A 26,568-nucleotide genomic window follows, 5' to 3' on the forward strand; every position below is an offset into this window, starting at 1 on the left:
AGAACTCCTGAGCAGGCTTAAGAAGAAAGACTCATGATTGTAGAATGAACAATAGTGGGAGACAAGAGGAAAATGTGGGAGAAAAGGAAGTTACAACAAGGAGGTTGCAAGGATACAATAGCTAGGAACAGAGTGATCTGTGATTTCCTTCCCTGCACCCTTTTTGTCTGTTAAGTTACTTTTAACATTTCCTTGGGTAAAAGTACGTTCCAACTGTTAGTCTCATAAAACTTAAAAAAAAAACCAAGCCTTTGAGATATTTCAGTCTTCCTTAGAAAGCTCACTGTGAGGAAAATTCTAATAACACCCTTCTTCAAGTTGTAACTGTTGGGATTTTGTTGGATTCTCCAGAATTCTGTATTCTTTGCTTTATATAGTGACACTCGAAGAAAATTGTCTGATGTGACTTTTCCATCTAGAAAATAAAAATCAGAAGTGAAAGAGTGACTTGACATGATAGATACTTGTCTTGTGCTCTGAAACAGGTTGCACGTCTTGTTGTGTCACAAGAGCACATCATTTAGCTGGATTCTGGGTCTTCTGATCCCAGGCTTGTGGTTTTAAACACAGTAGCAAGAGCATTAGGAACTTTTGAAAACACACAAAATTCATAATGTAAATAATCCAAAATTGGTAAAAGGAGCGTGGTATTATGCCAGTAAAGTTACTTACCGTCATTTAAACATCTCATATCTTCACTTAAATGAATGCATTTGAGGATCACAGGATTAGGGTTAAGAGAAGTACACAGAGTTCAAAAGACTCAGGGACGTCAACTTTGACTGATGACAAATGCACTTGTGATATTTTTGTCTGAGTGTGTTCGGTACAAAGGGACAAGTGATGATGTTCTCAGTAGAGCAAATAGTCCATGAAAAATCTGAGTTAAAATGCTTCAGTAATGTCTTTCTATCTTTATCCAAATGTAGGTTGAGTCAATTATATGGATGAAAAAGAAGGATGGAGAGAAGGAATTTCCAGAAACATGGGCATTGATCAATTTTTAACTGAAATGTTTCAGACTGTTCATATTGCCCATCTTCTAATAGTTTCAATTACTGGGTTTTTTATCATAAATATAGGCACACATAGTGGACAAAATTTAATCCAATTGATTTTGAACAGTAATGTTTACATTGTATTTGATTTTGTTGGTTATGATGGGTTGTTCTCCCTTCACAAGCAGAATATAAATAAAACATTAGTCTGTAAAAGCTGTAGTCAACTAGTTTCCTTTTTATGACTTTCTAGGTTTTGTCTGCATCACCATCACTGGGGAGTGTTACTGAGCTTCAGGCAACAGTCCCAAGTTCAGCCAGTTTTATTCCAGAAACTGTGGTGGATCGGCTTAGGGCACAAGGTAAGTCCAGCTTGGGTCTTGTACCTGATGCTAAATTCAGTGTATTCACCTGCCCATATTTCAGTATTTGTCCATGCTGTACATTATACAGCTTGCATGTTGCTGGAGCAATTGATGTTTCTAATGGTTGTTTTAGAAGACAAACATGAAATGCTTCCTTTAATATGAAATTTGACAGAAGGAAGTGAAAATGGTACTGCTTGAAATGTAACTCAAGACTTAGATTCTCTTCCTGGCATCTAGTCATGCTTTCAGCACATCAGTCATGGTAGAGCTGTCATACACATCCATGCCCACAGGAGTGCATATGCACACACATACACAAAGATGTATATATGATTCTCTTTATATGTAGAAAGATAAAAACTAATGTAATATAAAAAATATATATTTATAATCATGTATGTAGAGAGAGCAACGTACAAACAAAAATATTTTTCTGTTAAAGTAAGGACTGGGAATTTGTGTCTTTTCAGATTTGGTGCCTATCTTTATTTAATGCCTGGTAGAGGGGGTATTTTATTTCAGAACTATTTCCTGTCTCTGATATATTTTTTTTCCCCAATTCATTCCTGAATATACAGTTTAAATATAGAGAGGACTTGGATGTTTTAAGAAAAATACAAACAATCTTGGTTTATGTAACTGCTGTGATATAATCTTTTGGTTGCTTTGGATTTTTTTTAATTCAACACAATCTAGGTCAAAGTGATACAACCATAACAGAATCTCCAAGTCAACATGATTCTCCCACGTCTGCTGCTCTGTCTAAACAGCATGCTGTAGTCACACCTGCCCTTTTGTCAGCTGTCTGCAGCCTTCTGCACAATCTGCTGGTTGTCATGCCAAAAGATACTGGAACTGCTCTTCAACAAACACATTTGCTAACAGCTCTCAGCAGGTATGAGATCAATAACTGTTGAACTACAAACAAGGTGTACCGAAAGATGTTTAAAAAATCTTTGCTTGAGATCTCCCCATGTTTTTTACTAAAACTGTTAAACATATTGATCACTTCTTCCTGAAGTGTTCAAAATTGCTTTTTTTAGTTAAAAAATACAATTAATTGAAGAAAAGAATCAGAAATATTTTGGAGTTTATTTTTTTCATGGAATAGGTAGTCATATTGGTGATTCCATTAGTGGTGTGTGTCTTATACAGGACTACTGTGTTCCTCTTACGATGTTTTAGGGTTTTGTCAGGTATTTGGAATTGCAGATCATTTCAGCTCATTTTATGATTTCCTTCTTTGAATTGTATGAAATGTTTTGAATATGAGCCAAGGATTCTCACACTAAAGAGAGTAAATAAAACTTGCCAATTTGGATGATAGATCCTGGTGTTTTACTTCCTTTTAAAAGGAGGAACCACTTTGAAGAAGTATTCAGATTGTATACCATTATTTCCATTTCTGTTGCAACAAATTCTTTTGTCTATAAAAAATATTTGGGAGTGCTGAAGTGCAGCATAAAAAATTAGTTCATTTTTTGGTAAAAGTTTTCAAGAGCATTTGTAGTTGCTCTTCATAGTGCAACTATTGGAAAAAATAAAACACAAACAGACATAAAACCCCAACAACCCTGGTGTGAATACGGCTTATATTATCTCAGAGCTGTTTATTCTTCTAGAGGAAAGAAAATAAGAAATCAAATAGAAAAAATTGATTTTTGCCAGTGCAGTAACAGCTATTGGAATTTATATTAGTCTAGCTATTTTGAAACAACATACTGCTACTATAGTTGCCATTGCACTAGACTTCCTTAAAATAGTGGTTTAGCAGTAAGTGCATCTTACTTTATTTTTACTCTGTTTATTTATATTATTATTTTCTGTGGAATGTGAAGTTAATAGAATGTTTAATTATTTACCTATATTTCTAACTGATACATTTTGTTTTAGTCTTGTGAGTGCTAATCTGGTTGAAAGATACATCTTGGAACTGAAAGCTCCATTGGGTCATCAATGTCATATAGAACATGTAAAAGCTCAGGTTAGAGAAGCATTTGTTACTTCCTAATTTTTTGAAGTTATGAATTTAATTATGTTAGCGTAATTTATATTTGTTAACATAGTCCAGACACACTGCTACAGGCTACATTCATGTGAATCTTTGTGCTTTTGACAAAGGTTTAAGTGAAAATAAACTATTTTATTCAAAGTAGAAGAAGTAACTTCTGTGTTAGGACTACAGTTAGAATGGTCAAAATGAAAATGAATTGTCTTTTAAAAGTATAAGTTAAATTTAGCCATTGAAGAAACTATGTAATAGATTTTTTTTGTATGTTACTGAAGTATGATATAGTTACTGACATATTGGATATTTATTGTCTGTAACAAACCTGGCTGCTTTGCCTTGTCTCTGATCCTGCAGACACTTATAGAGTTCTCAACTAATTTTGATGTATGCAAACCATATAGGGTTACTGTTGATAGAACTACCTTTTTATTAAATTTAGCTCTGTATATACAATGTATAGAACGTGCTTTTCATGACACAGAGCCATTTCATAGCTTCTGCTGCTCTGCATTCAGATTTGCTTTGAAGAAAATTACTCCTCTAATTAAAGAAATGTTTCTGCAGAAAACTTACGAGAATAAATAAGCAGATAAATATATCAGCTTCTGTTTTTAGGAAGACACATGTATTCCTCGGTATTAATGACCATTTTAATGTTTTTCTTTGTGACCTTCCAATGAGTATGCTGCTGCATATGTTGCAAGAGTCATGACCTTCTCACAAGGAACTTTTGCTTTGTTACTAGAAAATTGATTGCACACGTATTTCCAGACTAGGGATTCTGTTTCATCTTGTACAGTAAAAATTAAGAGAAACATTTTAAATTCATGTCCTATTATTTAAGTGGTGTATATTAATTCAAAATGTTATGAATCAATTGACATAATGTGAGCAAATTTAAAATAATGTGAAAGGTATAAATATATGGCTTTATTTCATATCTTTCTACAAATATTTAACAGGTCTTGTTACTACTTCAGTACTTGTCGTCTGTGTCCAGGCTTCTAAAATCATGTTTGTTGGTGGACTCTCACCTTGTAAGCCAGGATGAATTGTTGAAACCTCTCTTGGGGAATACATTCAGGATTCTCACCATACGTCCCAAAGATGGCTTAGGTAATGAAGTATTTTATTTCCTTTATAACCAGACAGAGGCAGGTCCTCATTTGGGCACCACCATGATGTAAATGGACTGGTGTGGTCAGGCTCAGCTTTCCAGGTTTGTGCACATTTGTAAAGAGTTTCATTTTTTTTTTTCCTGTGTTATCTTTGCAGATACTGGGTTAACATCTGTACTTCGTGAAACATGGGTAGACTCTTTCAGCCTTCTAGCTACATTACTGTGGAAAAGTGGCCAGATATCTTTTCCATCTGTGACAGCAGCCCTTGCAAATCACTGCACAACAATAATTGGTAATGACTATTCCTGGATGTTTTTTTCCCAGCAACTAATAAACAAATAGAAAAGAGTCATTCCTCTTTAAATGCCATTAAGTAATTACTAATGAGTTATCCACAATGAAAACTAATGTGTCCAGAGCTTGACTGACTTGTTTTGTTTTCTTCACATGTATGAGTGAGTGATTTTAGCTGCAAACCTTAACCAAATGTGGCATTTGTGAAATGATGCATTAGCACTTCATTTTTTTTCCTTCTTTCTTTTTAAATATCTTGCATAAAAGGAAAACAAAGTTTTGAGGGGAGATGAGAGACATAGAAATCCAAGATTATTAAACAGTAGTTTGTTTATTGTATTTTAATTACTCTTACATTAGTTACTTGCGTAGTTAGGCAAGATTCTGTGATGTGCTTCAATATTAACTATGAACATAGTCCAGAAAAGCTTGTGCATGTTAAGACATCAGTTAGTGAATCCAAATCCAATTACAAATAAAGCAGCTAATGGGTACTCTTGGGTTTATAATGTAAGCTGTGGATAAAATGAGGAGAGTTCAAAAAATTACTGGACAAATGAGTGATTTGAGTGAAATGGAGATTGCTTTTTTGTTTTATAGTCAAATGAATGCAGAGCAATTAACTAATTCAACGCTTATAAAACTCAAACTTTTCTTTCTTAGATTTTTTTAAAGACTTTATGCATAGAATTTTTAGAATTCCTTGGGCAGTGCACAGTATAAGTACTTCTGGGTTCACATCCTTTGCTTGATAAAGTATATTTGAGCTTTATTCATAATGAAATGTAAAAATCTTAAATTTTTTGTTTAATCTTTTAGATACCATTTCTGATTGTATTCATCTGTCTACCACATATCCTGCTTTATATGTGGCTAGTTTACAGTTCCTCTCTGTCCTTTTGAATGAAGAAGGAAGAAAACAGCTCCAGGATAAACAGAATGTATGTCAAAATCCAACTATTAGCTTTCTTCTGGATCACAATGAAGAATGCCAGGCACCAGTAACTCAACTTACTACATTAATTATTCAGGTATTAAAAATTTGACAATGTGATTGCAGGATATATTTTTTGTGTTGTTGATTCTTTTACCTCCTTTATATTTAATCCTTCCCTTATTTGCAGGTTGGTATTAGTAAGCAAAATTATATGTGAAATTTTTGTCTTATTTGTTTTCCCTCACAACTTAGTTCTTTTATCTTTATACTTATTATCCTTCTTTAATTTGTGTGCAGTTTATCACTGTAACGATCACAGTAACCTACAATTAGAAGTGTAGGTTTTTTTCTGAAAGATGATATAAACCATTTTTTTTTTTTTTTTTTACATTTATTGGTCATATATTGGATGGTGTGACCAAAAGACCTTAGCATTCATCTCCTGTCTTTGTATGGATGCTGAATTCTTGTAGAACAACCTTACTTCTACCAAGACTTGTCCTGGTATCTGTGACAAACTCTCTGCTCCTTTGCTGCTCTGTTGCAGCACTGTGGCTCTATCGTATCTATTGGTGCATGGTATTTTGTCCACCTGCTGTCTTCCAAGGAGGAAAAACTTCCCAATAGGACCTTTCTTGGTCACTCTACAGGCCAGTGAAACCAAAATTCTCTGTCTTTGGCAACTAATTTCAGATAATTTTTCTGCACAGGGTTTTCCTGTGAGGACACAATTTTCAGGGACTCAAGCAAAGCAGGGACACTTTGTTCAATCCCCATAGTTTGCTAATCCTGTTAGGTTTTGGTATTAATGCTTGCATATGTGCCTGAAACAAAACTCCTTGGCTCTGGCACAAAAAGGATTGTTGCATGAGAGTATGTCTGATAAAGACATGTTGTAACATTCCTCTCTTTTCATACAAGTGTACATAAGTGCTTATCAGTCTGTGCCAGCAAAAAGAGATGATTCTTATGGTGAGAGCAGAAAAAGTTGATACAATGAAGAATGAACTGCAGCCAGGTCAATGAAAGGACATTAGACATAGTTTGAGTATTGTAAGAGACATCAGCTTTTAACATGCTTGTTAACCGTTCAGAGATGTAGATGGACATTGTATTTTGTTCATTAAATGGTTCAAAAGATAGCCTTTGCTCTCTGGGTCCTTACAGAACTGCTATGATCTCCCCAGAAAGGATAACAGAATTAGGAAAGAAACAGTTTCAGTTTTTTAGATCAAAGTACATGTATTTATTTACACCCCATCACAGTGATTATTGGGAGGATAGTGGAATGAGCCCATGGGATGTAAAGTAACCTATTAAAACAACAAACATCTAAAACCCACCATTAAAAATGAAAAAAAAACCCAAAAGATTTAGGACTTTCTTCAGGAGAAGCACTCTTAAAGAGAAGCAGTCAAGCAAATAATTGGCTAAGATAGAAAAGGATGGGAGACTTTTCAAACAAACAGTCATCCCCATTAATCATCCTAAATATATAAAATCTACAGAATACCTGGTACATGCAGTGGCAAATGCTAATTTAGTACACAGTGTGCAGATGTGAATATTAGTAGACCAGGTCTCATATTGGAATTCATTATCACATATAAGAAATCTAGTAAGTGCTGACTTCGAAAGGCTTTGGTTGTTTTGTGTACATAAACATTAATCCTGTGCTTAAGATCAGAAATAAAATTAAGAAGGAAATCATAATCTCTACATAAACTCTCAAATTTTGTCCCTAACATTTAGTTTCCTAGATACAAAGCTCTCAATATGAGAAATATTTAGAAAGACTGTGATCTCCCCTTCAACTAACAGCAGGTGCAGACTAACATAGCCAGATCTGCTGTGGATTTATGGGACATCTTAAATTTATTATGCAGCATAATTTCAAAAAATAATTAAGTGTCCATTCTCATTTTAATATTTTTATAATAGTTTAAAACTATAGAATCTGTTGGCACAAGGCATTATAAAATTCTAGTTATTTTTTGCCATTCAACTAGTAGTTAATCATTAATTAATTCTTAATTACTTGTGCTCCCTATGCTTGACATAAATTTTCTTTTTTATTATGAACTGCAGTTCTTGATGGTAGAGTAAGAAAAAAACTGCATAAAAGAGCATGCTTCAAGAAAGAACAGAATTTTGCTAGAGTTCAAGATAAAATTTCGAACATAGTAAGATGAAATTGAAACTTTTGAAAAAGATACAGATATAAGACAATCACCTTAATTATTGGATCAGTTCTAGTCAGCCACATAATACTTACAGGAAATATCCAAGACGTTGATAGACAAATTTGGTTTTTATTACTAAAATATTCATGAATATTAAGAAAAAGTAAAAACAGCTAGCAATTTAATTGAGCAAAAGCCTTTGAGTGGAGAAGTCACAAAACCTACATCTTGGGCTATACAGGATTGCTGGAATTCAACAATTTTTTCTTTCCTGGCTTGTGTCAATTAGTTTAAACTTTGAGCTTTTAAGTTCTCAAACATCTAAATTTTTTAATTTGAAAAGAACTCATCACCTAACAGAATAGAAAACCAATTAATTAAAAAAAAGTTAATTTACTCTGAACATTCTTGTGTTGCTTTTAGATTTGAGATTTCACACCAGATCTATTAAAAGTAGTAGTCTAAATGTAAACTTCTTTTTTGTTGGCTATAAACACAGTACCCAGTCCATGCTTTGGTGCTTTGATTTGGTATCAGTTGACCTTATCAATGAGGTGTTGAGATTTTTCTAGTTATTAACTTACTATTCTTTATTCTTTGACCTTCTCACCCCTGATTAACATGCACACATACTTCAATAAATGATGACCTTAAAGCATACAGTGATATTTTATTGCATATGAAAATTTTAAAAAAATGTTAATCCATTAATACGTGGTGTATCTAGAATTAAAATCTGTGAGATCCTACGGATAGGTACTCATGAGATTTCTGTTTAAAGTATTTTCTTAAGATGTATTTTTGGCTAACTTCACAATGTTTTTCTTATTACTGTGATCCAGCAGTTGTTACTATTTTCCTAAAATTTTCTGATTGCAATGGCTGCTGTTATCTTGGATGTCAGAAGTGGCATGGTGTTTTACAGAATACTGTTAGATAGACAAAATTCTCCAGTGGATAATATATGAAGCACAGACTGCTCCTTGTCTTTCAATTATCTTGTTTTATGACTCCAAATAAATATTCCTTTGAAAACAGAGAGATTATACTTATTAGAAATGTGGTGATGCTCACAAAGGCCTCACAAAACTAAGAGATGCTACCATTTTTTCACTGATTAGTAAGAGTATCTAAAATAATTTTTTAAAAGGAATTTCACTCTCTTCATCATGTAAAAAGAAAGTGAGATTGCACTAAAGGCATGTCAGTGAGTTGTCTGCAATACCAAGCCTATTCTTAAATATTAGGAAAAGTATGGAATGCCCCAGGATTTGGAATCTAGGCCTTTGAAAAGTAGAATGTTAAGAGAATAATAAGAGTAGTAAGCTTAGGAGCAAAAGAAGAAAGATTTAATTTAAAAGAAATTAGTTACAAAAAAAAGCCAAAACACTTCAATGTAGACTGACTATAAATATGAATATAGAGAGGGAGAACTTCATATAAGAATACAGTGATGAATCATCCAAATGAAAATATAGACTCTGACAACCTATTTATAGCTATGAATACTACTTTTAATATGGTCACTTTTTCATTTCAGTAATGAAATTGCATTTTTGCAGGTCTGTGAAAGAAAATCTTCAAAGGATGTGCTGAAAGAAGTTGCTACAAATGCACTGTTGTCTCTCTTAGCTGTTAGTAAAAATGCCCAGAAATGTGCTTTGGAAGGTGAGCATTTCAAAATGTTTGTTAAATTATATATGAATCAAATGCTTGCAGGTGTTTTACCTATTACCTTTACATTGTAATTTTTTTTTTTCAAAGCAGAAGACCTAGGTTTCAGTGGGAGGATGTTTTTCAGATTTTCACTAAGAAATCTTATTAATAATTAAAGTTTTCAACTGCAGAAGAAATATTATGTTGTAGCCAGTTTAAAACTCTGTGGTGATGTCACAGCTGTGTTGGAGTAAGAAGAGACCTGTTAGCTTTTTACCACTAAAGGCATATTCATCCGTTAGAAACCGGAGATTTTTCACTGGCAGTATCTTCCAGTACTTTCGTAGGTGAAAGTGTGCCCTGTGTTTTTAGTTCTGGCTGTACCTGGGCAAGAAGAGACTGCTTTTTCTCAGCTTTGTTATTTCCTGTTTCTTTGGTGCCATTTTACAGTTTAAGTAGGACTCTCTTCCCTTCACAGTAGTAAACCAACTTCTAATCAAAGGCTTCTTGTGCCCATAGGGGAGAGTGGTGAATTTGCATTTCTCATGTATCATGTGTTTTACACCTTTTGATCTATCCAAGTGTGCTTGTCATGGGTGCTTTCCTGTAACTTATATCTGTTTTTCCCACTTTGTAAACCTACACTACACTGAAATAGATGGCTTATGGCTTAGACAGATCTGCTCAGTGTCTGATCCCTATAGTGGTAGAAAACTCAACTTCAAGTCTTATGCTTTCTGCTCTTTCCTGGTGTATTGGTTCTGTACTCAGCCCCTACTTCAGTCAGGGTTCTTCTTCTGTTGACAACTTACTGGATCATCCAAGCTCCTGCACCCTGTGAAGGCACAGCCACTGCAGGGAGTGCATCATTCTGTGCTACAGCAGCCATCAGATCATCCTTGCTCTTGTGCAACACAGACCTTAGAAAAGAGGAAGAGGTCTTCTGGGGTTCAAAGCAGTGTTCTAAAGATACCTGTAGCTCTAGCATTACCTGTTGAGCTCTTAAGGGCTTCTTTAAGTTAAAAATGCAAAGTCCTGCACCTCAGAAGGTACAAGCCCTTACAGCAATAGAGGCTGACTGGAGAGCTGAAAAGAACCTGGTAGCAAGCTGAATATGAGAAGACCAACAGCATCCTGGGCTGAACACAAGAATACAGCCGTTAAATCAAGAGGAAATTATTTTTTTCTTTATTTACCACTTGTTAGACTGAAATCTAGAATAGTGCATCTAGTTTTGGCCCAGTATGTCAGCAAACTGGAGCAGGTTCACTAGAGGGCCATCAGAGTGGTTTTGTTTACTTGTCATTAGAGAAGAAGCTGAGGGAACTGACTTAAGTTCAAGCTGCAAGGTTTTGGGAGGACCTATGAGATTTTGAAGAAGTTGGAGACAGATTTTTTTACTGCAGTGCATGGTATAGGAGGATAGAAAGAGTGTGCATAAATTGAAACCTGAGAGTCAAACATTTACCCTTCAAAGGCAGTAAAACAGTGCTAGACATAGTGTGTTGTCTCTGACTTTGGACATGACCCAACAGGACAGAGCTGCAGGCAAAACCTTGCCTTCTTAAACCTTGCTCTGCTTTGAGCAGAAGGTTGGGTATATGACCTCTGGAGTCCATCTCTTCCAACTTGAATTACCCCATTATCATGGAATCATAGACTGCATTGGAAAGGGCCTTTAAAGGCCATCTAGGTCAACCCTCTGCAATAATTAGAGACAACTTCAGCTCTATCAGGTTACTCAGAGCCCTATTCAACCTGTTTCCAGGGGTGAGGCATCTCTGGACAACCTTTTCCATCCATCCTCATTGTAAAAGATTTCTTCCTCATATCTAGTCTAAATTTGTCCTCTTTTAGTCCTTTTTTAAAACCATTACTCCTTCTCCTATTGCAACAGGCCCCGCTAAAGAGTTTGTCCCCATCTTTCTTAAGCTCCTTTTAAGTGGAAGGCTGCAACCAGGTATTCCTGGAGCATTCTCTTCTGACACTGTTGTACACTACAACGACACAAAACCTCCGACCTCAGAAGGCTGAAAATGACTCCTTTATTCTTGGGATGTGTCTCCCTTATATACCATTCTACACAGAGCAATGCTATTGGTGAAACAAAGACAAACCTCTTCAATCACATTGGTCAGACCAGAGGGACATCAAGAAGAAATCCCTCCTAGAGAAAGAATGTAAACAAATTTGCAGTTACCTAAACATGTCTCTTGTTTACAGAAAATTCCCTGGGAAAGGAATTTCAGAAAGCCAAAACATCTCAGGCACAAACTAGGGCTACACTCTTGTCTATGCTGAGCAATCCCAGCTCTCTCAGCCTGTCCTCATAGATGTATTAGATCCCACTTAGGATTATTGTGGTCTGCCTCTGGACTCGCTCCAGCAGGTCTTTTCTGTTCTGCTTTTCTGCTACCCTCTAGGTGTGACATTCTAACCAATTCCTCATCCACCATTCAGTCCACCTGTCAATTACATAACTCTCCAATTTGGAAGCATGTTGTAGAGAACCGTGTCAAAATCCTTGCAGAAGTCCAGACAGATGATACCTGTAGCTCTTACCTTATCCAATTACATAGTCACTATAATCATCTTATAGTGACTTAAAGACTCTTGATCAAAAGAAAAGAGCCTAACTCAACATTTTGCCCTTGAAGTCACCTGAACGTTTGCTTTCCTTTGTCTCACCACAGATACAGCAAATCTGCTGTTGTTAGGGAAAGGTTGGGTAAAATAAATGGGTGTCCTAATCTCTTCTAAGCAGCATCACTGAAGATATCCTGAAGAATTATGAGCTATTATACTCTCCACCCTGATCATCTTCACCTCTTAATCTTACCAGTCCTTCCTTTGGGCATTCCTCTCACGGGACTTTGTTGCAAGAGGACTCAAATTTATTCTTACTTCTTCAGAGCATTCAAATAGATGCACTTCATCTCTGAAACTGTTTGTTACTTGCTGATATGAAGAAGATAGCAACAAGCTTATTGCCAGAAAGATACTTTGGTTTTTAATAAAATATTTTTGATTGTGAATGTAATTATAAGTGTTGCTGGTTTTTGTCTTTCAGCTGACCTGATAGACAGCTGTATAGAAAACATGAAGCACATTCACGCACAGCTGAATTTGGATTCCCTAAAGCCTGGGAAGGGACAGAGAAAAAAGGTAGCTGTAAAAAACAGAGCAGTGATAGGATAAGGCACTTCACATGTGTCTTTTGTTGGTTTGTTTATTTTCTTAAGGAAGATATTGTTTGTATCTGTCACGGATGAGACAAAGTAAATGACAACTTGTAGTGGATCCAGATACTGGAGCTTCTGTAAGATTCAATGATTTTAGAATTTTACCAACTTAATTACCTCCCATACTCTTCCACACAGAGGTTTCACTAGGTCTGAAGTATGTTTTCTAACATGGAGATGACTGCTACTTCAGGTATGACAGGCAGAAAATCACATCAGTTTATACTTTGCAGCTGCTCAGTCTTGGGTGTTCACTGGACAAAGCCCCTGGGCATGTCCTGATGTTTTTTTCCATGTATCACTCTGGTCCTCAGGATCTTCTCCCATTTGCCAGATTGTTCCTCCAGCCAGGATCTTCACATTCTTCTTTCTGGGCCCATTTCTTTCTGTCAGGGACCGTCTCTTTTCAGGAATCCTTCTTTTCCCCACTAACTTTTGTTTCCAGAACTCCAAGTTTCTGTTTGCCTAAACTGAGTAGTCTACATGTGAAGTATAAGACATGATCAGCCTCTGGATTACTAGTTTTTGTCTTTTCATTACTTGGAGCATTCAGGACATCTCACTCTTAGTCCAGGTTTGTCAGAATTAGCAACTAGTCCATCCTGACTGAAAGCAGCAAATAGCAGGCTGACTGAGAGTTCAAAATTTGCTTTCAGACATCCACTCACATACACATCTCATCCTTTTGTAATCTGTCATGCAAAATCCCAAAACCCGTTCCATTCTCCTTATGCCTGTAAATCATATCCTTTTTACTCTCCTATTATCTGGCTTTCAATTTGTTTGTTTGGGTTTTTTTTTTCACTCTTCGCCTTCAAACTTGGTTGGGGCATCTCAGTTTCTTGTCATCAGACTCAATTTTACCTGCTTTTTTTAACTTTTGGGTTTTTTTTAACCTTATACTTATGCTCTGCCTACTGCCTACATTCCTAGTAGCTTCTCTCCATTCACAATATATTTATTTTTTCAACCTTCCTTCCAGTGCTTCCAGGCTCTCACATCACCCAACTCTTCTTCACCACATTTAGATATAAATTATGTCTTACCATCGTACAACAGTTTAATAAGATTTTTGTTGCAATCTGCTTGTTTTCTGCCACTTTCATCCAAGGGAATTAATAAAATACAGACAGTAACCTCTGCTGTCAAGTTTGAGATCTTGTCCACTCCCACATAAGGCAGAAATTGCAGAAAACACCTTTCTGTAGAGTATTTCTGCATTGCTTCAGCTAAATAGTATTTTTCTGAGGTTTTGGTACAGACCTTGATTTGTGAGAGTATGGAACTGTGTTTTATAACAATAAACTCTTAAAAAAAAAAGAGTTTGACTCTGATATTTGAAGGCTATCATATTTTTTTCTTGAGATCTCCTAAACACATTCATTTTGCCTTTCCAATGGTTGGAGGCTGATTCTTTGTAGTTTCTGGACTGAGGAGGAATTTAAAGCTGGAAAGAAATTGGAGGAAAGGAGCCTCTGAGAAAATTCAGAAAAACTGTTTACATTTAATTGAGAATTCTTGAAAAGATTTGCAAAAGACTTTGTGTCAGATTTCCCTGCTGAGCTGGGACTGCAGGTTGCTGCATCGTATGTGTGTGTGCTGTTCATCATATGTGGTACATAATGGCAGTTTCATGTAGGGGACACTGAGACATTGCTTTCATGGTAGATTTAGCTGATCATTCACAAAACTGCCACTTTGCCCACTTCAAGGCACAACTCTGAAAGGAAAGTCACGACAGCTTCTTTTCTGTTTTCCTTTTTCTGACTCTTTTAATTATTGAGAAAAATATGTTTGACCTAGCTTCATTCTCAGCACAACTGAGATGTTTCATGTGATATTCATTTTATTTAACAATAATTAGTGTGATGCTAATAAACAGCATGAAAAGTATTTACAAGTAGCTAAGCTTTTAAAAAATCTCATCAAAATATTATCGTAATAAAAAGCAAGAAAATAAGTAAATACAAGCAATGCTATCAATGCAATCCATAACTTTTTCAACCTCCTAGAAGTTTGTACATTAAATATAAGTTGTAGTTTGTGGGATTTTAATGTTATTTTATTTATTAAATAAATTAATACATACGGAATTCCTTGAAACAATTCTTCTGTGTCTTAGAACTAACATTTTGTTTGGCTAGAAGTGAGACAAACCAGTTATAAAATGTATTTGTAATAATGACATGTGTATTTCTTCTTGATCTACCACACCTGGCTTTCATTAACCTTTTTGCAGTAAACTTATTTCATCTCTAAATGTCATCAAATATATGTTTTATGATATATAATCACATTATGATTTATAAGCATGCATTGTTTCTTCACCTTGTCTTAGATCAGTATGAATCCTGTTTTACATTTTTGTTCCTTTATGCTTGATAAGACAGAAATAGTATCTTGTGGTGAACAAGCTTGTTGGAATTTGGTAATCTTTCAAAAGTGGTTTAGTGTGTCACCCTAATAGGAGTTAGGTCAGCCATCACTGCCCTGTAGTGTCACAGCTCTGTCATGAAGACAGATTTTTTTGTTCACTTGTAGCTTGAATCTCAGTGTAGCACCTCACTGTCCAAAGGTCTGTATTTGTTTTTGTTATTTTCTTATCGGGTTGGAAGTTATTTATAGCTTCTATATTTATAGTTAGGGATAGGAAATTAAGATCCTGGGGATATAAGGATGGATTGGCCTGACCAGTTGTAGAGATCACAGGATATGCTGAGTTGGAAGGGACTCCCAAGGATCATCAAATCCAGTTCTTCAGTGAATAGTCTGTATAGAGGTCAAACCCACAACCTTGACATTATATTGGCACCATGCTCCAATTGAGCTATCAGGGTCAGAAAGACAGGGCTAATTTAATCTTGTTTTTATCCAAGGAAGAAAAATAAATGCTTCTAGGGAGTGATTTGTTTGACTTATTTCAGTTGTATGCTTTAGGATGGAAGAAATACTCAGAAAGTTCCCACCCATTCTTTATTAGTTGTAAGAGAAATGGAGCTCAACATTACAGATCTCTGCATTTGGTCAGATTGGTGGCCCTAGAAATAGTATCTGTGGGTTACAAAGAGAGATAAGGATAATAAGTTACCGGTTATAAATGTCTTTAGTAAACATGCTTGAAGCTGGATGATATAATTCTGCCTGAAATCAGAAGAAAACTGCTGAGCAGATGTGACCCAAACATTGATACCTTAGATTTGCACTTCTTCTTTTGAAATATCTTTCCTCCTTGTACAAAATTCATTCTGGTCTTACATTGATGATCTTCAATTATTTTTCTCTGCTTAGGAGGATAACCTTATGAAGGAATTAAGGTGTTCTATGCAGCTCCTTAGAAACTGCCTCTTTGAAAATGAAGAATGCAAAGTAAGTATTCTTATACTGAAGTAATATGAGCACATTTAGTTACTGGATGGAGATAATTTTTTTTTTCTATTTCAAAGCTATTCCCAAGGTGGCTATATTTAAGTTTGAATAATTAAGGGCAAGAAATACTTCACGTTTCATTATTATTCCCACTACCTAAGAATATTTCGCGCATCTCTCAGGAACTTAGTGTTCTTGTGGAAGCATCATCTCCCAATGGTTTCAGATGGCTCTTATCTTTTATAGCCACTTCTGCCTTGAGTAAGTCAATAATTCTAATTTTCAAAGCATATAATGGGAAAATGGATGTGGAGGTAAGTGTGGGGCCACCATAAAGGCACATAGAGATACATTTCAGATCTTAGTAAGTTGTTTTCCCTCCTTACTTCTTTTGCCTTTCTGAAAGACAAGAAAAGCCCAAAACCACCCTAACCAAACAAGCAAAACCAAACAAAATCCAAAATCTAAATAATAATTTGCTATTTATTTTTCTTTCTCTGAGTTAAATTGTACTAATCCTCCAAAACACAATTTTGTTTTCATATCCATTTTTTATAAAATCATTTTTCTTACTCAAAATCTTAAATGTCTTCTTTTAATTTTATTATGGTCTTTTTCTCTGTTCTTTTCAATTTTGTTTCAACTTCCAGTCTGCCTTACTTGTTTTTTTCCATGGGGAAAATACTACATTACTTGTTTTCACTTTCTCCTATGTTCTTTCTTTCTGATCACTGCTCTTCCTCTTTCTTATTACTGATACCATTCAGACATTTATTTCCACTCTCACAGTTTAATTTTTCTTGGGATTGTGTTACTTGTGCTATTTATACAACTTGGGTTACTTTTAGCAAATGCTTTGGTGGAAGTGCAAGATTTCTTGACTTTCCAGGGCATGTATTAACATCCTTTTTGTATGCAGAACACTTAGGGTTGAATAAGCCATCTGATTATCCCTGAAGTCCCCATAACTTGGTTGGGCCATAATGTCAGCTAAGATTATTGCTGAATGTTTTTCTTGCTTTGTTCAGAACATGCAGAAAGAATTACTTGGAGGATTGAAGGTGGTTTCTGTTGATAACTAAAGATTTCTATCATTTGCTCTGTATACAGCTGTATTCTTGTATTTCCATGCTTTTTGAATTCCAATAATTACTTTAGAAGGAGTTGAATAAAACTTTAGAGAGCTCTCGAAAAAGAAAAGTTGGAATTAATAAATCTTTACTTTTGTTTGCATGTCTTTTAGTAATTGAGGTATGTGCTGTTTTTCACTGGCGTAGCATTAAATTCATTGGTGGTTAAAATGATGTGCCAGTTCTCCACACAGTCTTTTAAACCATAAGATAAAACATAAGATAAAAATATGGTTTTGTCATTCTATATTTCATTTTCAAAGGATTGATAGCATTTGAAATTCTCCCTCATGTTGTAGATGGCAGCACTCAAAACTCATCTTGTTCCTGTTCTGCATTCTCTGTGGCCATGGTTTTTAGCAGATGATTCCTCAATGCAAATAGCTCTGCATTTGCTTTGTGTCTACACTGAAAACTATCCTGCAGGTATGAAAGTCACTCTGTGGTAGGATACATCAAAATACTTTACCAGAATAATTAAGACAGAAAAGCATAATAAAGAGGAAAGAATGTTTATTGCTACCGTAAGAGGAAAGTGTAAAAGCACTGGTCCATCAAAGTCTGTCAAGAGTTTTGATTTTAATACATTCAAAATTTTCTTCAGATCTGGTTTCAAGCTGTTGGATTTAGCAAGAGTGCTATTGTACTAAAGGATTAAATGGCATTTAATTCAAACCATTATGTTTGAAGGTTATGCTGAATGTCCTGCCAAGCTGAGTAGTATATTGTAGAAGTACTATTCTAGGAATTCTTTAATAGAGAACAGTGTATATTATATGGGTTGTATTTCAGTCCTTATTGAGAACATTCTGGTTTTGAAACAGTCAATCAATTTGTATTTAATTTCTTCAGTTTCTTTAGGCCTTGGACTCAGTAGCTTTTCTTTGTATATTTTTCATAAGGAATCTCCTTTTCATTTGAGCAAACCTTTTATTTCCATTGATAATTATCCCCACTACTAGAAGCCTGAACTTTTTTCTACCATGGATTTTTCCCTTTCTATATCCTGGTTATTTAGATTTAGCAAATCGTAGGTAATGATTTGCAAATAGCTTGAAAAGACACAAAAGTGTCTGCTCTTTTCTCCTTGTCAAGATACCATAGAAGGATTAAAATGGTTAAAATATGACTCTTTTTTTAAAGTTGTCTCCAGGCCTTAAATGAACTTGCAATGGCTTTTTTTATATGGATTTTTTTTTAATATGGGCCAAAGAAAGACATGTATTAGTCAGCTACAGAATATAAAATAAAAATGTAGTGTCCTGTCCATGTGCAAGAAATCAAGCCGAAGTGATTCTAGACTGCATTTTTATTTTCCTTGCTGATAAGAGCAAGTGCTTTCTCATCAGTCATGTTTTTTCTTTCTGTTCAGAATAGCTGGCTTATGAGGTATCCCAAATTTACTTACTCTGAACTGGTTAACCACTCTTCCTCAGTGTAGTCAGAGAAATGCATATAAATATTTGTCGCAGTTAAATATTGTCTCATTTTTGCTTACTTTTGTCACATAAGAAATTAACTGCTGTTGCTGATGGCAGTGCCACTAAAAAAGGGACATATATCTATTTTTGCGCAGAAGGCATTTATCTATATCAGATTGGTTACATAGTTGTTCCCTGCTGCTGTATTAATTCAGACTTGTAGCTCTGTAGCATAGGATTGTGCATTCTTCTGTTGCACAATGTAATGACAGCTGCAGACAGCGCTTATATTCCTCAGAAAAAATATTTTAAGGAATTTATATTAATCCTTTCAAATTATACAGAGACCTCTTTTTCTGAATCAGTTTCAGAGGATCCCTTCAAATTCAACTGCCAAATAATTGTATAATTAGATATATGTTCTGGTATTTAAGGAGGCTTTCTGTGATGGAGCAATGGCTTCTGTTTAACAGCAGAGTTGCCTCTTACATTCTAGAACAATAGAACAGTAGATGGCTATTGCAGTAAAGTGCCACATTCAGGCACATTTCTATTCAAAACACATCTGATTGACTTCATTGGGGTTCAAAGAAAAGAAAAGTTCCATCTCAATGTTTGAGCAGTTGCACTGTTCTTTCTATAGATTTTTCTTTTAAATACATATTTGCATTTCTAATGCGATAAAATGTCTCATTGCTTTAAGGTTGTGCTTCACTTTGTTGGGCCACTGGTGGACAATCGTCACTTCCATCTGCACGAAGTGCAGCTGGCAATTCATTAATGCATTACATCTTGAAATTGGCTTCCCACATGTCAAATGATAACAGCCCGGTTCAGCAAGTGGTCTTTTGTCTAATATCTAACCTTGCTCTGTCTCATGACTGTAAAGGCATTATTCAGAAGGTAAGTAAATGGTGACCTGTATTTTAGCAGTGGGTGCAGTTTCCTTTTTAATAAACCCTCATATTTTAATATGGAGTGTCCTGTGATCACATAGAAATGTTTCTGTGGGAATCAAATCCATTGTGTCTTCTCAGTTAGTTGTGTTACTGTTCCTTAAGAGCAGAGTGTAATTCTGTTACATTCATTGTCTGGACAGTTTTTGCTAGAGCTTTTTGTAACCTCTCTGTATCAGTGTGTTGTAACATTTTTAATACCCATATATATTGATATCAATCACTAGTGGATCATGAAAGTGAGTATGCTGTAGAACAAACTGCAGGTGAATGAATGAGAAATTAAACATTGTGTAAATCATCATATATACTGTGGAAAACATAACCTTTGTAAAAGTTTTAGAAGAAAACCACTGATTGGATGCTAGATAAAAATCTATTCTTATTACACAAATGTATGTAATATCTTTTCCTTTTCATATTTTGTCTATCGAATGATCCTTACTCTGTTCTATCAAATGTGCTTTGAAAAACCTGTTTCTCTTAAACTTTGATCATTTAAATAAATTCAAGCCTTAAGAAAAGAAGACAGACCATGTAGAAAGTCAACGTGAGAAGAGGAGTTAATGCAACAGAAATTATAAAAAGTGTTTGTTTCTAGCATCTTTTATAGTAATGTATTAACTGAAAAAATTTCGTTTGATCTCCATTAACAATGTTTTGTTCTTGGACTTAATTACCTGTTCAAAATGCAGGGGGAAATAGATATTTTTATGATGCTAATTATATGATGGTCATACCATTACAAAGTGGCTAATACTCAAACTTTTTGAGAAACAGAGTTTGAAATCTCTTCTGTAGTAGCTGTTATATTCTGTGAATTGTTTTTGCTTTTAGACTCTTCAGAGTTTCACTCTAGTGTGATAGTACTTCCTTCTCTCTCTTGGGCTCTGCTTTCATAAGTGTAAGCAGTGCTCTATAACCAATTCCCTCTGTGAAAATTAAATTACCAATATTATATTCACATGAAGAAAACCACAATGACTTTGTATGCTGGGTTGCTTGCTTTCAACCTGATGCTTGTATATGTTGTGAAAATTCAGTGAGGCTGGGAATATTTAGTCAAGGACTTTTTCATTAGAGGAATTTATGTTAGAACACCTCCCTCTTGCAACAGGGGAATAGATTTTCGTCTTCTCAGAATCTCCTGAAAGTGGAGGCAAACCCTGAGGTAGTGTATGTCATATCAGTCAGTGCACAGTTCTTTTTCTACAAAGCTTACAAAAATACAAAAATTCCTCTGGCTGCCAGTGAAGGGAGGAGTGGTGCTGCAGGTTCTTATGAGTCACTTCCAACTCAAGACACTCTATCATACCTTTAACATTTGTTGATAGCATGCAATAACAAGTAAGGAGTCAAGAATACATTATCTAAGTAGTGCATTTAAAATGTTGCTAGCTTATTTTTGGGTAGAAACACTGAGTGCAAAGCAAAAAGCATATGTAGTGGTGGGAATTAGCTTTTAAAGAAATGTATTGTGTTGGATTAACTTTTATTTATCTACACATAAAAGTTCTATAGTATTTACAAAGTTCTATGTATGTACACATTAAAGTTCTAAAGTCTTCTATAAATTATTATAGAAGAAAGTGTATGTTGCCATATTAACTTTTTAACCATGCAGCAGATTTTTTTCCGTATGTAATTTTTTTTCCAAAAATCCTTGACTAATAATGGGTTGCCTGTAATGTGTAAATTAAACAACAGTACTAGTGTTTGGTCAAGTATGTAGCTTGGAAGGTCAAACAACAGCAAAAAAGCCATGGAATACTATGAATTCTAAAACCCTTTGTCTTCCTTCTAACAGAGTAACTTCCTGCAGAACTTTTTATCTCTTTCATTGCCAAAAGGAAGTAATAAAAATTCTGGTAATGTGTCTACACTCTGGCTGAAGCTGCTACTGAACATATCTTTTGGAGAAGATGGACAACAGATGGTCATGAAGATAAATGGGTTTTTAGACCAGATCATTGAAATGTGTAAATACAAGCACAAGACCAGCCAACATCTAGCACTTCTTATTCTACATAATATATGTTTTAGTCCAGCTAATAAACCAAAGATATTAGGTAATGGTAGGTATCTGAAGAATGTGCAAACTGTTGTTCTCTGGCTTCCAGAAGACTATATTTTCATGTCAGTTTGGGTTACTGACTAAGAACTCAATGTTGTATTTTAGAAGAGCATTTTTATAAAAATTAATTTTTTAGAAGTAATTACAGAATACTTATTTTGGCAGAGAGACAATTACAATAATACATAGTAAAAGGAAAAGCAAATAAATAGTTGTAAAAAGAAAATCAAGATTCATTGTTAGGCAGATCATTTGGATATAATAACACATTATGAATGAAAGGATTTTTGCAATTTTCTCAAACAGCTTGTTTTTTGGGGAGGATTGAAGGATTCTTTATGTCAGTCAGTATGAAGTAACTGAAGTTCCTTTGTTCAGTTGGACAAAACTTTCCTAGCTTGTGCAAACCACGAATGTTGAGACAAACTATTTTATGTCCTGTCATGTACAGAAAGTGTTTACGATAGTGATAAAGTTATGTCACGGCATATATATTTAATGTAACAATGTGTTCAGAACTTTTTTCTTGGTTGTTTGTGGAAGGCATGTCTCTTCCCCCATTTAATTGCAGAGATAATGCTCCTGTCTTTGTTTTAAGCCCTCAGCAAATTTTCCATGGTGTCCATGCTTTTTATTTTTCCTAAGATGTAGATTTATTGCCTTAATTAAATAGACATTATTCAGTTACATAATCTATTATTTTGTTGTGAAGTGAATAAGCAAAGTTGAAGAGTCTGGCTTCAGAGCAATGGTAGAAAATTAAGGCATTGACAGCGGGGTGGCAAATATTTCTCATTGGTTGCAAATCATCTGCATAATAAGTATGAAGGAAAATAGAAACATCTTAATATCCATCCTGATGTGGCTCTAATTGTGGCTACTGGGAGTTATAAAACAGTTTCACAGCTTACTCAGTCCCTAAGCATAGCTGATAGCTATACATAATGTTCATGTTGTAAACTGGTAGCTTAACTTTTTAGCATTGCTTGGTTTTGTTTTGCTATATTGCTTTTATCACTTCTTTCAGTGTACAGTGCTGATTTTATGAGCATATTGAAATTTAATCGATAATAAAGTTTCGGTAATTCCTCTGCCATACCAGTTCTTGTCATAAAAATAAGTATGCTCCAAGCATCAATCTACTGAGGCATGTAAATATATTTACATTGCTCTTGATTATATTTTCTAGATGTATTTGGTTCCATTGTTTTTGGGTTTTGTTTTTTTTTTTTTTATTTGTCTCATTAGATCAAGCAATTGCAGTACTGTCTGCCTGTTTGGAAAATAACAGTCCTGCTGTTCAGAGAATAGGAGCAGCTTCGCTTTGGGCTTTGCTTCACAACTGTCAGAAGGTTAGTATTTGAGAAATCTGGGAAAAAACTCTAATTTTATACTTTTATGCTGTAAACAATACAGTAATCTCTAAGTAAATAATAATAAAGTTTACAATAGTCATTCTGTTTTACTTTAATTGTGTAGCTGCTGATGATGCGCGATTAAATAACATGGTATAGAAGCAACATGTCCTTTGTAATTTGTGACTACTTATATAAATGCAGTCTATATGATGATAGATTCATGTTAATTCTAAAGATTCCTGCATCTTATGTTCTGATGAATTATTGTAATTTTTTAAAATTTGTTGTTGCGGTGTGATTATGTGGGCAGCAAAGCTCATAGTGTTTTGTTTGTTTGTGTGTGTTACAGGCAAAAGTGACTTTGAAGAATCCATCCATAAGGAGAAGAATAGATGAGGCTTATTCTTTAGTGAAGAAAAGTAGGTCTTACTTCTACCTAATGCCAATTCTTACTTCTTCCATCATTAAAGCCTTTCAATTTATGTCATTGCAGTAAGTTTTTGTTGTGCTACAAGCTTTTGAAAGGACACTTTTGTCCCTAAAATCACAATTAGCAATGTGGCTTATGCTTAGGTATCTTATATATACAGATGGATACAAATACCTTAGGTAATTGCCAAGTTTAGTTTTGAAGCATAGGTCTGATCTTGCTTGCATTAAAAATCCTTTTCACAGTACAGTTCTGTGAATCTTTATATCTTAAATTTAGTGATAAGAAAAATGGTTCTTTTAGCATTGACTTTGCCTAACAGTGTTCAGCCTCAGGGTGTTGAGCCACATAGAGAAGGCATCAGAGCAGAGCATTGTTCCAACATTAAAATACTGTGCCATGGGTTAGTGACATTCTGAAAGCTTGAGAATTTTGCTCCAGTAACTGAACATAACTCAATGGCTTCAATACAATAGGTTCAGCTGAAGAGCATTCAGTATGGAAGGTATTCAAACACCTGATCTGTAGCTGGAGCTTCAGTAGCTAATAAGGGGTTTATTAGTTGTTAGTCACATCAAGTTAGTCTAATCTTGACAGGATATGATCATGTCTCATTTTAAGCTAATGAACTTTCCTCTAATTTAAACTATTCTATGGATATACTCAAATAGGTTTATTGATTGAGTGGCTTATAATATCCAGGTTTCCATAGTATTTGTATAACAGATTTGCCACAAACTTTCTGTCTACGCTGGCCATTGTTGGTATCCTGATAAGGAGGAGATATATTTTTGATAGAACATCTCATGATAATTTTTTCCTGTGCTGTCAGCCAAATTCATTCATTTTGTGAATTCAGTTGTTTCAAACTCAGCCCTTTACTAAGTCAATCATTAAACATTATAATACAACATTTCATATACTGATAATATATTAACAGATAAGTTTATATTGTTCCTTATAGTAGAACTATCACCAATCAGAGACTTTTCAAAATGCCATGTTGAATCAACAAGGTAGAAATATGTACCTTTTACAGACTAGCACCTCATAACATTAATCGCCATTTATTTGTGTACTGCTATAGAACATGAAATGTCAGACTGAACTATTGATTTTTAATTCAATAAACATTTACATATCAAAATAAAGAGTAGAAATATTTTATGAAACTATAATTATTACAGTTTACAGTTGTGTAATATGTCATCAACCTTGTCATTAATATGTTCCTGCATTAAGATTTTCAACTAGTCTGTGCTTGTAAAGCTTTGATCACTTAACAGTGATAATTGGGATAAAGTGGTAGATTGTTCTTCTGAGTACATGTGCAGGAATTTTTCAACAAGGCTATTGTTATTTTACATTTCCTGCTTTGTCCTATCCAAGGGAAAAACCAAAATGGACTTTGCAACATAAGTATTAGTGTTTGAATTAGTATTTGATTTGATGCTCATTAATACAGAAGTTAAGGTCATAAACCAGCATGAATTATTGCAAGGTATTTGATGTAATCTCTGAAAAAGTAATTTTATAGCAAGAATCAGCTAGAAATTCACATCTTAGGGTTTTTTTTTTTCCTTTCAGGTTCTCCCCAGCCAGAAGAAAATGAACTACATGCCTACCATGTAAAATGCTTAGAGAATATAGTGCAGCTTCTTGACTCTTAATGGTCATCAGTCGACTTCTTGTGTTGAAATTGAACAGCTTGTTCAATGAGAGCCTGAAATTTGAAGAAAGCACTTCTGATTCACAGAACTATGGCAGCATCATATCTGCTGTGGAAGAAATTTATGAAGCCTTTGAAGAAGGAGTTCATCAGTTTGAACCAAAGAAATTGCACTATATCTGGTTCAAACTATTTGTACTGTAATCCCAATGGGAAATTATAATTATGCTATGTAAACTATGTACACAGAAGAAGGAATGTACAGGGGAAAAGATTTGAAAAATGAGTAATTTTCTTAAATTATGCATTGAAATTGTTACTGTAACATATTAGAATTTCTGGTTTGGATTGTTCTTAATAAAGGAGTTTTTACCTGAGATCATAATTTGCTGTGAGTGAAGTGGAATTTTTAAGATTGCAGGTGTGCACAGTGTATGCTCAGATTCAAGAACTGAAAATGTTGGTAATTGTGGTGTCTTACACATATTAGATGCAGAACAGCAAGGTGCATGTTGTAGTTTTGAAGATTTCAGTTGAAATTGCTGCATGTTTTTTAAAATGCTAACAATTGAAAAAGAGCTCTCAATTGCTGATATTAGAGGTGACAGTTATGTTAATATAGCAGTTTACTCAAGATATGGGGTATATGCATCCATTTCAGTTACATTACAGCAATGTAGAGAATATTTGAGTCAAAATCTGTTGGTTTCTAAAGACTTAGAATCTTTTGCTTCAGGTAAATTTCCCCCTCCCCACCCTTCCATTATCTGAGCCTGTGTTGTCTTTGAAGTGCTACTATGTAACTATTTTTCAGTATTATATGCTGAAAGAGTTTGAGAGAAAAATATATTGGTGTCTGAGCACAGCAGTTTTTCTGGCCATGCTTCTAGAGTGTCTAACAGAGTGTTTTAATTTCCCTCAACACATAAAGCTTTTACTTTATGTCAGAGTCAGACAGAAGTGAGCTAATTCAAAGCAAAACCTGAATAACATCTCTAAGAATTATAGCAAGGCCATGTCTATCTGTAATTAGTCTTTTCTTCTTAACCAGGTGATGAAAGTATTTTCTGCTGATGGAAGAGATGTAGGTTTACTTGTTTAGCAGTGCTTGTAAATTATATGTGACTTGATATAATTCAGCTGACCATAAGTGACCCAGCTTATGGCTGGGTTAAGTCATTACTAGAGATGTAATTATTGGCTGATCTCCCACCCCTCTACCAAACAAAGAGCAAGGATGGACCACCAAAACTTGATTCTTTTCCACATACTATGTTGTGTAATTACTATATTTTGCAAAGTAGTTGTTAAATGCTGTCATGCTCATCCCATGGTACATATTGCAGAATACTCA

The 26,568-nt window shown here is 34.7% G+C and overlaps 1 protein-coding gene across 1 annotated transcript in view; it reads left to right on the forward strand.

Annotated features, from left to right (window-relative positions):
• The window catches only part of RTTN (rotatin), a 78,555-nt gene extending 53,060 nt beyond the window's left edge, over positions 1-25,495 (forward strand). Inside the window, exons 35-49 of the mRNA XM_083861481.1 lie at positions 1,252-1,360; positions 2,063-2,261; positions 3,260-3,350; positions 4,340-4,493; positions 4,653-4,790; positions 5,612-5,823; positions 9,475-9,580; positions 12,639-12,733; positions 16,099-16,176; positions 17,606-17,732; positions 19,431-19,630; positions 21,491-21,758; positions 23,006-23,109; positions 23,465-23,534; positions 25,133-25,495. Of these exons, the coding sequence (XP_083717607.1) occupies positions 1,252-1,360; positions 2,063-2,261; positions 3,260-3,350; positions 4,340-4,493; positions 4,653-4,790; positions 5,612-5,823; positions 9,475-9,580; positions 12,639-12,733; positions 16,099-16,176; positions 17,606-17,732; positions 19,431-19,630; positions 21,491-21,758; positions 23,006-23,109; positions 23,465-23,534; positions 25,133-25,215 (2,034 nt within the window). The 3' untranslated portion in view covers positions 25,216-25,495. The remainder of the gene's footprint in view (positions 1-1,251; positions 1,361-2,062; positions 2,262-3,259; positions 3,351-4,339; positions 4,494-4,652; positions 4,791-5,611; positions 5,824-9,474; positions 9,581-12,638; positions 12,734-16,098; positions 16,177-17,605; positions 17,733-19,430; positions 19,631-21,490; positions 21,759-23,005; positions 23,110-23,464; positions 23,535-25,132) is intronic.
• The last annotated feature ends 1,073 nt before the right edge of the window (positions 25,496-26,568 follow it).

The sequence above is a fragment of the Zosterops lateralis genome (genome assembly GCF_965231275.1).
Source record: "Zosterops lateralis genome assembly, chromosome: 1".
NCBI lineage: Eukaryota > Metazoa > Chordata > Aves > Passeriformes > Zosteropidae > Zosterops > Zosterops lateralis.